Source organism: Pyrus communis, chromosome 11 (assembly GCF_963583255.1).
Source record: "Pyrus communis chromosome 11, drPyrComm1.1, whole genome shotgun sequence".
Taxonomy (NCBI): domain Eukaryota; kingdom Viridiplantae; phylum Streptophyta; class Magnoliopsida; order Rosales; family Rosaceae; genus Pyrus; species Pyrus communis.
Genome location: NC_084813.1, coordinates 5680655 through 5696631, shown reverse-complemented (window position 1 = coordinate 5696631; position 15977 = coordinate 5680655). Strand labels below are relative to the sequence as shown.

Here is a 15977-nt window from a genome sequence, read left to right as displayed (position 1 = left end):
TTATGTCGCACACAAGTTGAGCAATTACTGAGTTAACTATGTTTTTATTGTGAATGTAGGCACGTCAACTCGCAATCGAGCTCAGTTGGATGTGTAGAATAGATGTGGTGGTGGTGTTAATACATTGCTGACTTTGCACCTGACCAATTGCAGCTGAGGAAAGAACGCCTCTCACCCTAGAGTCCTAGAACATGAAAGCAAGGTTGCTTAATTCACTGCGAAGTTCAAGATCTTTTGCACCAGTTTCGACGACTTTAACTATATTTGTGAGTATATAAGTGCGTCGAATCGGTATCAGGCTGTATGAGAAAAAATACTCAAGAGAGATGAGTGTCTTTATGGTGAATGTGGTTCAGCTTGTCACGCCCCGATCCCAACATACATTCAGGATCGATATGTGACGTCACCCAATTACTCGTATATCTCACATACCCCATCTCAGGAATATGGCAAATCACAATTCGAGACTCAAATTGCAAAGAAATTTTTCGTTTACCTTATGGCTGCATCTAACCTCCTCGTTAGACTGCCAACGTACCCTCAATAGGGATCAAGCCATTCATAGTTCACTATCACAAAATCAGACGTTTATTCCACTAAGTTCAAGCAAAAAAGCATAGTATTCCTTAATCATTCAATATAACCTGACAACATGTAATTCCTAGACTCATGCTACATAACCAATCCCCATGAAAACATGATTTCTCTCCCATCCAACATATAAATCATTATGTCTCATCATGATATCGCAATTCACAACACACATCATATTTAAGAACTGATTAAACACAAAACCATCCTCTAGCCGCATTAATTAATTAATTTGATCAAAGTAATAACAATCATTCCCATATCTTCTAAATTCATACCTTATGAAATCATAATCGAATCATAGAAAATCCCTAAGGAGTCACTTAGACGTCCAACATCTTTTCTAACTCAATTCACAAGACTCTCGAAACCATTGACACAAATATATATATATATATATAACTAAGGCTAGAGTGCCACAGTTAGGCCAAGCCTACTTCTCCAAACAATGGGATTTTAGGCCACTCCACGAAATTCAACAACCTCGGGTTCTGAACCACTCAACGGAACCAAACCAAACCAAACCAAATATGTACCATGTACAACTAATTATCATCACCTCTAGAATGCGTATGGTCCCCCATCGCGGATATACCAAGCAGGACTATAGGCATAAACTCATCATGTAGGCAGTGATCACCTATCGCAGATATACCAAGCATGATCACCTCTGAATACATATGGTCCCCCCATCACGGATATACCAAGCAGGACCATCCACGTACCACAACTACGTGGTGCAATCTCATCATCACACATTAAACATAATTATACGCATACATGCTATCGATTCCACATATCAACCAGCATCTAGTCAGATGGAGCACAAAACAAGGAATTCTCTTAATTACTATTTCTACTAAAAATCTAATAAGGTACCTAACTCATCTCCTGACTTCCATCTCCATCTTTTGCTAGGTAATAGTGCCAAGTTCAAATAGGTATTTAGTTGGCAAGCATATCCAAATAATTATCAAACAATATTTAGATCCCATAATTGTCATAACATTCATTATAATTATCATTCACATTATTAAAAAGTTAATTAAACACATATGTATCACAAACATCAACAATACACAAGCCAAATCATAGTTAATTAGCATAGGCCTATGGCTAAATATATAAAATTCACATTTCAATAGAAATCATAATTATAAGACCAATTCATATTCACAAATGATACTAATATAAAATTTTAAGATAATAATCATATATTCATGTCATTATCTAACCAATATAGGCCCACTAGATTTTCACTAGTAATTCCCTAAGGTCCGTAAACCATATCTACAATAGCATACTAAAATTTGGTGTCAATTCAATTGTTAGAATATTCAAGTGGCAGACCCTATCGAAAATATATTCAACCAACATCATTTCATAGATCGAATGTTACATATCGAAAAATTCGACTTCTTCAAAAAATTCTCAAATTTTATAAGAATGAAGATCTCAACAAGTAGAGTAAACTTTATACCTGCAGCCAAGGCCAATTTGGCCGGAAAACACCTCAAACTGGTCACGAACCGCCGGAAACCCTAAGGTGGGTGTTCTTCAATTCGACTTCCTCGGTGTTCCAACGCCCCTACAATCTGTTGGGTCAAGTTCCTGGATCCAAGGGAAGTTGATTAAGGATGATGGTGAATGATGATACTCTCCGAAACAACAATTCGTCGTCGAGAACCCCTGGTTTCTCTTGTGGAGTTCTACCCGAATTAAGCCTTAAAACCCTTGATTTTTGGTGGAGATGGAAGATGGAAGGTGATGGAAGATGTGGCAGGTGTGGGATGGTTGAAGATTACCTAAAAATATGATGGAAGATGGCTGAGTTTGGACCGGCTGAAGATGTGGTGTTGTGGTGCCCAGTTAGCCGAATGGAAACAAATCCCCCCATATAATTTTTGCCCATTTCCACTTATAATGGCCGGTCCTTTCATCCCAAAAAGTGTTTGGGCCTTTTTACCCCTAAGTGGAAATTAAAATAATTCCCACAATCTATAGTTTCACAACTTCAAACGTCCGTAACTATACCGTTAGAATTCGGAATCGCCAACGGCTTTTGTCTACGCGCGTGGGTTCGAGTCCTATTTGAAAACATTACTTGTGACCTCAAAAGGTCAACGAGTAAATAATAATTTTCCAAACTTCACTCTTCGTAATTAGTTTAATTGAAATCTAATTTCAAATAAACTAATATAAATTCTCGAAAAATAATATAAAATCTCAATAATACAAATACGTTGATTATAACAGTGAAATCCAGAAACGGGATTTCACACAACTACCTGGATGTCATACTATGAAGTGCACATGGACGTAACCAATCATAGAACACCTCTTTTTACTGGAGAGGTTTTTTGCATTAAGCGTTTTGAGTTGTTTGTTGAGTTGAAAGGGGCCTCTTATGTTGCAAAACCACTTCTATTTATAGTGGTGGGTTTCATGGTAACAAGGTTTGCGGAGGTAGAGTCTTCTTGGTAGGACTATACCTACTTGGCACACACCTAGATATCCTTTGAATTTCTCTCTTTATCCCTCTTTTTAGCTGAAACACAATCTCTATCTAGTCTTGGCCTCTTTAACTTGAACTAAAATTCTGAACCTAGTCTCCTTATATACTTAATTAATTCTTATTTGATCAGCTATAGGTTTCGATTCCTGGAATAATTCGAATTTTACCAAAACCCATTTTGATCCTTAACAACCATAATTCAACTAGGACTCGACTGAGCCACGCCTAAATCTGATCCCTTAGCAGTCCCACTGATGAGTATATTTTATATTATATATTTAACCCTAATCTTAGTATATTTTAGCTCTTAATTTGGAAAAATTTTGATACTTTGAATTGTATTTCCAATATAGGACTTTCAAATTCCTCTGGATCAAAACATAATCAAATGGATGAATTTTGGAGTAATTCCAATTGGAGGATGCTTGCGAGTCACTCGGCTTGATCGTGTCATGATATCAGATTTTTCCACCAAGTAGTTATTTTCTGGCAATAAAATAAAGGAGCATTGCACGGTGTTGGAAAGTGACGTTTCTAGGCTTTAATTGCATTTTTGGAGCCCAAGATAACCTCGGATGAGTTTGTGGCCTTCTGGAGATATGTTCAGAACGTCCTGATCTTCAAAACAAGCAATCATGAGCCAGATTTGGAGGATATTTCAGATTAAAACGTGGATGGACAGTTTCCTTGCAGATTCTCCTAGCTCAATTAGGATTTTATTTTCTAAAATATTTTATTTATTATTTGGTTTCTAGTTGGAACAAAAGACTATTTTCTAGGGTGTGTGCGTTGGTTTTTAGGCGTAGGATATAAAGCCTTGTAGTTCACAGTTTTTCCTTTCACTTTCTTTTATGAAACTTGGAGACAGAGAGAATTGCTAGGATTCTTGAAGATTTTTTACTTCAAGGTGTTTTCATTCTTATTCATTTTAGTGATATTTATTTTTATTTTTATTATGAGTATGCGTAACTAATTCATTTGCTAGGGTTAGGCCATGAGCCTTAGCATGAATATGTAATTTTATTAATTTTCTTGTGAATGGATGCATGCTTGGTTTGAATTATTAATCACCGCGATTAAAACTATCTATATATTTTAATGATTGATCACCATTAGGATTAGACCTGGCATTTGTGTCGTGTTTTCTGTGTTCATGTCATACCTGATATCTTAACGGGTCGTGTCGTGTAACACCCGTTAAAATAAACAGGTAAAATGTCCCAACCCGAAATCGACCCAGTAATATTAACAGGTAAAATGACCCGACCCGTTATCCGTTAAGAAAAATATATTTTAAACCAATAAATAATCGAATGAAAAATATAATACTAAATAAGCATATACATATCATATTGTCACATCCAAAACATAAAAATGCATTTTTCTTTTTAATTATATTTTTGCTTACCTAAATTGATCAAATGGTAAAATTGGAAAATATTGGAATAGAGAAAGGTTTTTTTTTTTCGTCCAAAAAAGTTCTAATAATATAAGTGAAATAGAATCCAACGATACAGATTTACTCTCATTTATCTTACGGCTGTTATTTAAGTAAAGTCTTTAATAGTTTTTTAATTAATGTAGAAGTGTCAAAAAATATAGAAAATATATATATAAACGCTCGTAATGACAAGCTTTACAACTTTCATGAAGAGCTTAACTTTGAAATTCGCCACAATAATCATATAAATCATAGATCAAAATTTAACCATTGATTGTTGTTTATATTTACGCTTCATTGTTCCCATCAAATTTTGTTTTTTCATATTTTCCTTTTTGAAAACATTATCTATTAGAGGATGCAGGAAGATGAACGGTTTGGATCGTTGATATTATATTCAGAGTTTTATGGTTAGTGAAAATATTGCTTGATATTTATAAAGTTTCTACAAACTATATGACATCGACTCATATTTCAGTTAACTGTAAATATCGAAACGTGATATCAAAGATCTGAACCGTTCATTTTCTTCCATTCGGTAGATGATCATGTTTTCAAAAAAAAAAAAAAATGAAATTCAATAAGATGAATAAAGCGTAAATGACAATCGACGGTTAAATATAAATTTAAGGTTTATGGATTATAGTGTTGGATTTCGAAGTTGACCCATTCATGAAAGTTATAAAGCTTGTCACTATGAGTGATGTATATTTTTTTTACATTTTTTACACTTTTACAATAATTATTATTAATTTTTCCCTTAAATAAAAAACATTATTCATGAGGGTTTGGAGGATTTTAAAAATCTAAACAATAATGTAAGTATAACCATTATCTACTCGTGGAGGAATAACGATGAATCACGAGTATTTATATAGGGATGTGCTATCCACACACCCCAAATTACTTCTCACACACCCCTTATTAATTTATGTCCGTTGATCTTCTTCAATTCATCCGTTCCGACGGCTAAAAATTAGAAGGGTGTGTGAGAAGTAATATGGGGTGTGTGGATATCACACTCCTTTATATATTCTTTCATATTTTTTCATACTTGTATGTATGCCTTCTTAGTTCTTGTCTATACAAATATTATACTAGTTTATTTTAATTTTGGACAACATGTTAAGTAAAATTTATCCTAGTAATGATAGTAATGAACTCTCATAATAAAAATAAATAATGACTAAAACTTTTTTTTTTAATAACTTATATAGAATAATAATACAAAACTATATATTTAATATAGAATACATTGTATATATTAATATGGCTATTGTATTTTATAATAAATCTTTTAGTAATTAAACTTTAAAATTATCAAAATAAGTTTTTCTTAACGGGTTACCCTCATGTATACCCGTGGGTTCTTAAAGGGTCACCCGATAATGACCCTATTAGTTATTGTGTTGACCCGAAACGTGTTATTTTCGTATCGTTTTCGTGTCATGTAAAAAACTGCTGGGTCTAATTAGGATATTTAGACAAGTAATTTGATGGAATTTCTGTTGGAACATCACCCTGAAATTGAGGAGGGCTTCTTGTGATTAGTAATTGTAAGTTCATTTAAGGCGAACATTACGCTCTTAAGGGTTGCATGGTTTTTCAAAGGGTTTTCACGAAACTTAATGAGTCTTGCATGTTTATATTTGATCTGAATATCACAGACAAATTGCATGTTGGATATACATTTTCGCTTGAACATCACAAGGAAAATATGCATTAGGAAAACCTAACCTTCAAAGCATGTATGTGGAAATTCATAAGTAATTGATAGAATTGCATAGGATTGTGATGGTGATGGCTAAACCTTAGATTTCTCTCAATTGTTAATTTTAAAAAACGTTTTTCTTCTTTGCTATTATTATTTCCAAACTTTCAGATTTCTTTTATTGTTAATTTAATCTATTTAAATTCATAAATCTCAAATCTTTGATAAAATTTGTTTTAATAATTAATTAAGAGTTAGTTTAATTAGAAATTAGTCCAACACAACGACCTTGCATGAACATTTACACTACAATTACCTTATATTCTTACAAGTATTTTCAGTGATTTTAACCCTATTTGTGCAGGTACTAAAAATCCTATCACCCACTTCTATCAGAACTCAGTCAAATCAATGCTCTTCTGGGCTGGGACCCAACTGAGAAATCAACCTTGGGTTAAAAGTTAAGGCCTTCCAACCCAAAATATCATTTTTCATCCTAACTTTGCATTTCAGGCCCAAACAGAAACAAATAAATATACTTCATGGTTTGAAATCTATGCGACTGGTTTATTTATGCTAAAAAATTGCCACCTCTAACATGTGGATACATGTCTAAGCATTTTATCTAACAATGTTGTGTTCAATAAAAGGGAGACCTCATTATATTTAGGGCTCATTTGAAAGTATTTTTGAAATTACTGAAACCACTTTTAAAGAAAATACTTTTATGTTCCAAAAGCACCTGAAAATTGTGTTTCTTGCAGGAATCACTTCAAATACTTTTTCAGAATTCACTTGCATATTTACCAATAATTGGTTTCTAAAACATTTTCACATAAAGCACTTCATCCATTTTAAAAACATTTCTATACAAGACCTTAAACTATCTCTCTAATTAAAGTAGGGCCCACAACATAGTAGTGGATGTCACCTCTACTAGTTATATAGTTTAGATGTGGATTACAATATGTGATATCCTAGTATTTTCCATAATAAACTAGCTAATGGCCCACATAGTATAGAGGTGTACTATCTACACATTCATTTTTACTTTTTACACACTCTTCTAATTCATAGTCCATTAAGATTAATGTTTGTTTTAGTTTTCTTTATAAATAGCATGTGATGGGTAACTTTGTAGAATAATAACTCGGATAAAATGTAGTCATCTAGTTCAGAGATGTCTTGACATTTTTTTTGTTTATTTGTTTTCAATTAATATAGTGATTTTATTTCAGTTAACATGTTCTGATTTTCAACTTGGTATCAAAACAGGTAGGGGCTTAATTTGATGATGTATTAAAGTTGAAGCTGAAACCACCCGCCCAAGGCCAGAACTGACGAGTCCACGCACCACACCCACCGTATCCACACACCACACACAACGTGTCCACGTACCAGATCTAGAAATAATAAACAACCATTTTTTAGTGTAATACATAAGAGTAAAGAATTTAAACTAGGAAGCTTTACCGAAAAATTTCCGGTACTGTTCATTTTAACGAAAAATCATATTTTTACACTAAAAAATCAATCCTGGTACTATTCAATTTACTCTTTATTTTGTTCTTATCGTTAAAACTTAAAGTTTTCAAGCTATTTTCACGTTTTCATTCCAAACTAAATCACATACCACTAAATCACACATAAATCAACTATAATAATTAGGTATCTAAATGATTTTTCATTTTTCATTCTCATTCTATTGCCAGAGTTAAAAAAGAACGAAATGAATTAGCATGAAATGTAGTGATAAAATGAGTCAAAATCAAGATAAGTCAAAATGACGACGTAGAAAAACGAATTAGTTTTTAAGAAAAAAACTAATAAAAAGGGTTTGAAAACTTAGAGTTTTAACAAAAAAGATAAAGAGGTGTTGTAATGAATAGCATCATGAGTGACTTTTTAGAGTAAAAATATCTTTAATATTAAAAATGAATAATATCAAAAATGTTTCGTTAAAATTCTTTATTTTTTTAATAGATATTATAAATGAAAATTTATTCTTTTACTTTATGGGTAGAAGATAATGACTAACATGGCCCATGATATTTTTGGCCACGGATAATCTCCCGAGGAGGAGACTGCTCACGAGGAAAGACAACCTTCTCCCTCCCACTTTCAAGTTTCGACATCATCCCATCCATAACGTTTTTCAAGTCTCAACTTTCAACCTTCTGACTGATGACTGCCACACGATTTCATGCCCCATTTGGCTTTGCCTAGTTAGTCGATAACAGACAGACAAATCACGTTAAAAAAGTGCTTTCTTTGTTTCCCTGCAATACAGTCTTTGTCCCCTTCACCTCTCCAACGAAAGCATTCAAAACAAACGTACGTCTGTAGAGAGAGGATTCTCTCAGTGTCCAAACACCCCTTCACTTTCTCTGTCAAAATTTGGACATGGAACTTGCTCTTCTCTTAATACCCATGTGGGTTTTAGCTACCCCTTTGTTGGTAACCATAATTGAGGCAGGAAGAGTCTTAGAGGCAGCAAGTTCCACCATTTCTGGCCGCATTATGCTTCTTCAGGAACAACCCATCACGCAGTTTTCTGTGAGAATGGAAGCTCAATCTCCAGGTAATTTCTACATTCCCCATTTTTGTTTCTTTTCTGTTTTATGTTCTATTTTATTCGAGCGATACTAATCTAATCTGAACTACGGGAAGGGAAAGTGGGATTAGAACTTGGTGGAAAGTTTAGTTTCTTTTTCTGTTTTATGTTAGTTTCACATTATCTTTAATTTAAGTTCTGCTTATTAAATGGGTTAATGACTTTGTTTGATTTATAAATTCTGAACCAAATCACTAAAAATCCGACTAAACGAGTAGAGTCTCAGTTAAATTAGTTCATCATTTATACTATTTACTTTCCCGTTTCTTTTAAGCTGTTGTGTTCTTGGAATGCCTTGGCTGCTGAGAAAATACAGTGGAAAGGAAAAGAGTTGAATAATTCAATCTCCAATTATTGTTCATAAGAAAGCTCTTGGGGTACCCCATTGTCCACTTTCACTTTTGGAAAATGGTTCTCATGTAGGTCTGGTTAAAAGCTTAAAGGTAATAAATTTGAAATTGATCTTGCAACCTCTTTTGGTTGCTTAGAAATGTGGGAAAGGAAAAAGGAAATTCAAATTGCGAACCTTTACATTATTAGTATTCTGAAACTGAAACCATAAAAAAGCAAAAGGTTCTTCTCAGTTGTGACTTTGTTTCTTTACTTTTTATGAGAAAATTGGAAAAGTGTAGGAGGACATATAGATACGAAAAGTATGAAATTTTGTTCTCTTTCCGTCCTCCATGTTTTGACAGATTTCTCAGCAACCAAACATAACAAAGTATAAGATTTAGTTATAGATCATCTTTATATCTTACGAAAATGTGTTGGTGTTCCGAATTCTATGATTTGGCTTTTATGGACTTCATGTGTACACTTGTTCATATCCTCGTTAATTGGTCACTTGATTCCTAATGAGGTAAAATTTGGATCTTTTTTTCTGTTAAAGCAGGATTGCCTGAGGTTAGAGTGGTTCACCATTCTGAGTTGAATAAGAGAATTCTTATAGCACTCATTGTTGCTTCCACACTCCTTGGGGGAAGCTTGCTGTTCCTGTCATGTTTTTGGATCTGTAGACAGAAAACCCTGAAACACTATATTGGGAAAAAGGAAACGACAATGGGTATCCTCTTTACATTTAACATTGCATTCTCTATAAGTTCAATTGCTCATACTCTAACGTTCTTCTTTTCCCTTCCCCCACCCCATCCTTTTAATATCCAATTGAAGACGCTGCAAAAGGGGTTCCATCAAATCCAATCATGGTTGAATTTAATTCCTTGAGGGTCGGGAGTAGGAAGGGTTCAGTTGCGATATTCAATTATCCATTGCTGGAAGCTGCAACAAACAATTTCAGTCAAAGTAATGTCTTGATTGAAAGGGGTTCTGGACTTCTCTACAGAGCTAGTTTTGATGAGAAATTTATTGCAGCTGTTAAGAAAGTAAATAGCGCAAGGCAGGACTCCGAAAGAGAATTTGAGGTATTTCCATCTTAAAATGGTTTGAATTTGCTTTTCTGAATATGATTTTCTTGCTATGGGTTTACCTTTTTTTTATGAGTATTTGTTGTGCAGAATGAGGTGAACTGGTTGAGCAAAATCCAGCATCAAAACATCATCAGACTTTTGGGTTACTGCGTTCATGGCGAAGCAAGGTTCCTTGTTTATGACATGGTGCAGAATGGGTCCTTAGATACTCAATTGTGCGGTACAAATTTTCTATCAGTCTCTAGTTTTGCAGACAACAAAAGACATTTGCAAATGCTCATCACGACATACCATTTATTTTATACTCATTTTGACTAATCTTGCAGGACCTAGTCATGGTTCCTCTTTGACATGGCATCTACGATTGAAAATTGCTGTAGATGTAGCCAGGTAAACTCATTACTTATTGTCACCCTCTTTCTTTATTTATTTCTTATGTAGATATGTACATTTGTTTGTTAATTAGCTTTTTCCACTACCATTAATGCTCTTTTAGGGGATTGGAATATCTTCATGAGCATTGTAATCCCCCTGTGGTGCACAGAGACCTTAAATCATCTAACATTCTTCTGGATTCAAATTTTAATGCTAAGGTTAGATCCATATACGAGGCCATATTATTGAATACCATAAGAGATTAGTTGTCTGATGAGTTTTGCCTTGGTTTAGCTTTCAGATTTTGGTCTTGCTGTAACTTCTGGGGTGAAGGATGAGGACAACATAAAGCTGTCTGGGGCTCTAGGTTATGTACCACCAGAGTACATTTTGGATGGTATGTGGATATACAATCTAAGTTCGAATATGCTGGCGATGTCCATTTTGAGATGAAACTCTAACCAGCAAAACTGCTTAAAATTCTAGAGCATTTTTCATATCGTATCTCCTGTCAAGAAATTAGTTAATGTCAGTGTGGCTGCCTTAAAAAGCTGTGATAACTAATCATCCATTCCCACTAACTTAGTCTTCAGAGACATTATTAGCTCTTATGTTTCGGACAAGCACCATCACCCTAAATAGATCATCCCCAGTGGCCCTTGAAGTGATCCTGGTAATCTTCTTTTTTCTGGCCACCATGTAGTTTTGCATTACGCCTCTTTCAATTTCAAGGCAAACAACTTTCATGGTGAAAAATAATACAAATAAACCAGTTATTTAGCCGAATGCTTGCATCCAAGAAATTGGCCTTTATTCAATTTCATTGTTCTGCAAGTGTAGTAATAGTGAATTGTCTTAAGAGTATTGCCTACGCCCTGATTTTTTCACTGATGAGCGTTAAGTAATTCTGAGGATAATATGTAATTTTCTTTGTTTTTTAGGTCAATTAACTGATAAGAGTGATGTCTATGCTTTTGGCGTTGTCCTTTTGGAGCTCTTGATGGGAAGAAAGTCGGTGGAAAGTAACACTGGAGCTGAACGTCAATCTATAGTCACATGGGTATTTATTCTCAAGCCCTACGATGGTCCTACATTAGTTGTTGGAAACTTCATGTATCTGTTGATTTATTGACATGCAGGCCATGCCCCAGCTCACTGACAGATCAAGGCTTCCAAACATTGTGGATCATGTGATCAAAGATACTATGGATTTAAAACACCTGTACCAGGTTCCTTGGTGAAATCGACTAATATTGATACTTTTTTTACTTGTATGATCCTGTTTGAATTGCTAAGTTGGGTTTCTTGTGCCATGAACAGGTTGCCGCTGTAGCGGTACTATGTGTACAACCTGAACCAAGTTACAGACCATTGATAACGGATGTGCTGCACTCGCTAATCCCTCTTGTGCCTATTCATCTCGGAGGGTCGCTTAGAATTACAGGGAATGTACCTTCGGCGTGAGCTGAGTCTTCCCATAAACTGGTAGAAGTTTTATACATAATCCAGTGCCAGAGATGGTTACGTTTCTTATAACTCTGGAGGATGGTCTGAATCCGCGGATAGATTTCCTTATGTACTTGTCATTGTTTTTGTGTATCATTTTCCTCAAAGGATTCAGATCCGGGAGGCGTTGCTAAGAAATATACCAGCTTATTTTTGTTGCAGTTGTATGTAAATTGAAACACATTGAAAGTAGACGTTTCATAGCAATCAGAGAAGCTTTTGCCGTTGGATTACTCAGGACAGTTTTTTCCTTGGATGATTCCTTGGCATGTTTACCTGTGAGCTCAAGTGATGCAAAGAGCATCTCCAATGAGACACTAAAGGAGTTCACACACCATCGTATGAACTTCACTATAGGGACGAAAGGCATTCGAATGGGTTAGACGAATTCCTTATAGTATAGGTGCTGGAAGTGTGTCATAAAACTCAATCATAAAATGATATTTTACCGATATTTTATGTATTAAACTTATTTATTTAATCAAAGGACAAATGTTATTGTTTACAACTATCTCATTAATTGTTATATGCTTAAACAACAAGTCTGATAAATGTGTAATCGAGAAACCATGGCCCTGTCTAGTAGGCAGGATGAGATGAGTTATATTCTATTAAACTGGCCTTGTAACCCATCCTATGTTTATTGTGTCAAAATGTATTTTAGACAGGACATGACATGACATGATATGTTATTAATTCAAAATATAGTGGTTATCTAACCTAACCTCACAGGTGTTCCTATCTTAAACTAAAAAGAAAAAGAAAAAGAAACAACTACAAGTCAATGGTATCTTGTGCCAAATGAAAACAAATTGGTAAACCTAAGCAGACAATTTGCCTCATGCCATACGCCAAATGAGCAAAACTACAAATGCTACCAACAAAAATTTTCCTCCGATCACTTTAATTAATTAAGTTCTTTCCAAAGTTCCTTGAGGACCTGAGGTGTACAAGTACAACCATTGATGCTGATTACCACAATTTTTTTTTTTTTCACAAAAAATATTAACTATACTAAGGGGGTGGGGGAGTTGGCTAATCCTCACAATGACTAGCAATAATGTAGTTCAAATTCGCCTTTGGCGAAAATCAAATCTAAATCATCTCACTTACAAGTATAGAGAAATACCACTAGACTGTAGTACTAAATTGTTGATTACCACAATTAGAATGAGCACTAATCTCCCAGAAATAGAAATAAAATATGTATCACTCACTTTCTTTGCAAACATCAATAAGTTTAAAGCTAACCAAAACATTATGTCTTAGGCATTTAAAATTTTAAGTAACAAACAAAAGCATATCAACTATAAAGTACACATTTTATAGAAATATCCGCCTAATTAACGAGATAGGATGACAAAATCTCATAAAATATAAAACTTAAGACATGAAAAGGTCCCAATGATTCAAAAATGTTTTTATTTTCCAGCAAATAAAAACATGTTTTAATACCAGCCAAACTCAATGATTTAAAACCTACATGCAACAAAAGGTCAACGATGTTATCAAAGATTTATATAATTGATTACTGATACATTGTAAAATGTCACACTCCAACATCTCATGGATTTCCTCGATTCACTTTGATTTCACACTAGAGAAGAATATCACTACTTAAATAAAGTCGCCCTGCTGAATTTCCAACCCTAATCAGTCTAATATTCCTCACAATTACAAGGAAAACAATGTCGATGTCGACATGGCTCTGCACTAAAAGCACCAAGAACATGCTTGTCAAAATTGTTCACCCCGGAGGGCATGTGGAGCTGCACGATAGTCCTCTTCTCGCAGTGGAGATCATGCTAAGGAATCCGCAATGTTGCGTTGCGCACCCTCACATTTTCCAGCAGCCATGGGCGATTGTGGAGCCGGATACCATGCTAAGTCTAGGGCAAAAGTACTACGTCGTGCCCGTAAGCACGATTCGGAAGCTTCAAAGGCTCTCCATAAAGTATTCACCCACTTCAATTCATGACACTCAAAGAAATGTGACACCCCCACCAAGCAAAGAAGATGAGAAACGTGATGACATGCTTTCTAATTATTGTAATTGGTTTTACGCAAGGAATAAAAAATCTTCCAAGTTTTCGTATGCTTGTGTTTGTAACCATGAGGAAAACAATGTGAAGGAGGGAGGATGTTTTTCTGAAGATAATTGCTTTGCTTGCTTTTTTAAGGGGGCAAAGATTAAAGAAAATGGCGGCGATCACGATTCGAAAGAGGAAACAGAATCATCAAGCAGCAGCATTTCATCTTCTGAGATTGAGACAAAGACGCTTACAAGGAAGAGGAACAGGAATTCTACAAAGCACTGGGGCAAAGATTCAACACCTAAAAGATTGTCATCCCTAGATCATTGGCAGCCAAGTCTAGAGAGCATCCATGAAGAATGAAATAATTAATTAATTAACACCCTTTTGTTTGTTGGGATCCACGCTCTTTCTTCAGTTGGGTTAAGAGAATCACCTAATTGAATACCATTGAGAATAGATTTTGATTTAGTTGTGTATATACCTTTGAAATTGCTGGATGTGGCTATTTACATCTTGTTCTTACTTGGCTTAATAAGCAAACAAAAACTTCATCAAATCCTATTAATTTAGCACAAACTTTAATTGGTAATTAAATAATCTTGAACTTGATCTGGATGTGTACTATGTAGAGTAGAAGGGTACTTTCTTGTTCCTACTCATTGCACACTATGAAATTTCTATTAGTTATTGGTAGTAGTAATTTAATTTCTTAGAAGTCTCAAGTTGAAATAGCATGGTAATACTTGTGTCCACCATATGGGGGTATCTACTTGTACACCCACATTCATGGTTAACGTAAGTTCATTGTATAAACATTATACGTTTTCTTTCATTCTCATTGTCATCATTTAAAGATTATCTATCGAAAAATATATCAAGTTGAAGATCGTTTATTCAGTTGTATGTATTAAATAAATGTACTATTGTTTATGAGGATGTTACCTTTTTGCCAAAACCATTACGTTTGATATGACTAAAACATCTCAAAATTGATTGACCTTTTGCAGAGATGATATTTAATTATGAAAAGAAAATTAGTTTCGATTATTGTTAAAATATGTTAATCACAAGTGAGTGAACAAATAAGCGTGCATGAGTGTGAACACAAGATTGTCTAATTGATGGTAATAGTGGTTATGTCTTTATCTATTTTTATTTTTAAAGAAAAGATCCACGATGTGAGGGGATTTTATTGATAATGAAAAAAGAAGTTACACTTAGTCAGGGGAGACATAAATCTTACCCCTCCTAAAAAATAGAGAGAGAGAAAGTTTAAATGAAAAAAAAAAAAAAAGTGGGGTTTTTTTTGGGGGGGGGGGGGGTGTTGATGTATATTTCCTTCTTAATGCTAGAATATATTTAGTATAATGGCATAAGTAAGGGTGTCGAATCCACAGGGACTAATTGGACCTATGTAACTACTTGTTTGCAAGAAATCTAAGAAATGAATCAAACTAATCAAATTGAGCAGATTTGTTGTTGTTACTTAAAAGCATAAATAAAAGAAGTAAACACAACTAAATGAATCAACAACCAATATAACGAGATAGTATCAATGGAAATGAAACTAGGGATTCGATTTCACCATTGCTCAATTAAATCCATGTTTGTCAAGTTAGTTTATACTCATTCATCTACCTATTTCTTGAGTTTGTTTCACTTGGATATGATCAACCATATGATGTGTGGATTTGATCAAATGTCTCTAATCATGAACCTAATTGTGATGTGCAACTTTGGTTCATAATCAAGATTATGTAA

The 15977-nt window shown here is 34.4% G+C and overlaps 1 protein-coding gene across 1 annotated transcript; it reads left to right on the top strand.

Moving 5' to 3' along the window:
• The first annotated feature begins 8315 nt into the window (after positions 1-8315).
• On the top strand, positions 8316-12623 carry LOC137708775 (probable receptor-like protein kinase At1g80640). Its single transcript, XM_068447925.1, has 10 exons — positions 8316-8839; positions 9762-9935; positions 10043-10293; positions 10387-10519; positions 10626-10689; positions 10796-10892; positions 10969-11071; positions 11616-11734; positions 11814-11903; positions 11995-12623. Exons 1-10 carry the CDS (start codon positions 8662-8664, stop codon positions 12136-12138), a joined length of 1353 nt encoding a protein of 450 aa, XP_068304026.1. The 5' UTR covers positions 8316-8661; the 3' UTR covers positions 12139-12623.
• Positions 12624-15977: the final 3354 nt, after the last annotated feature.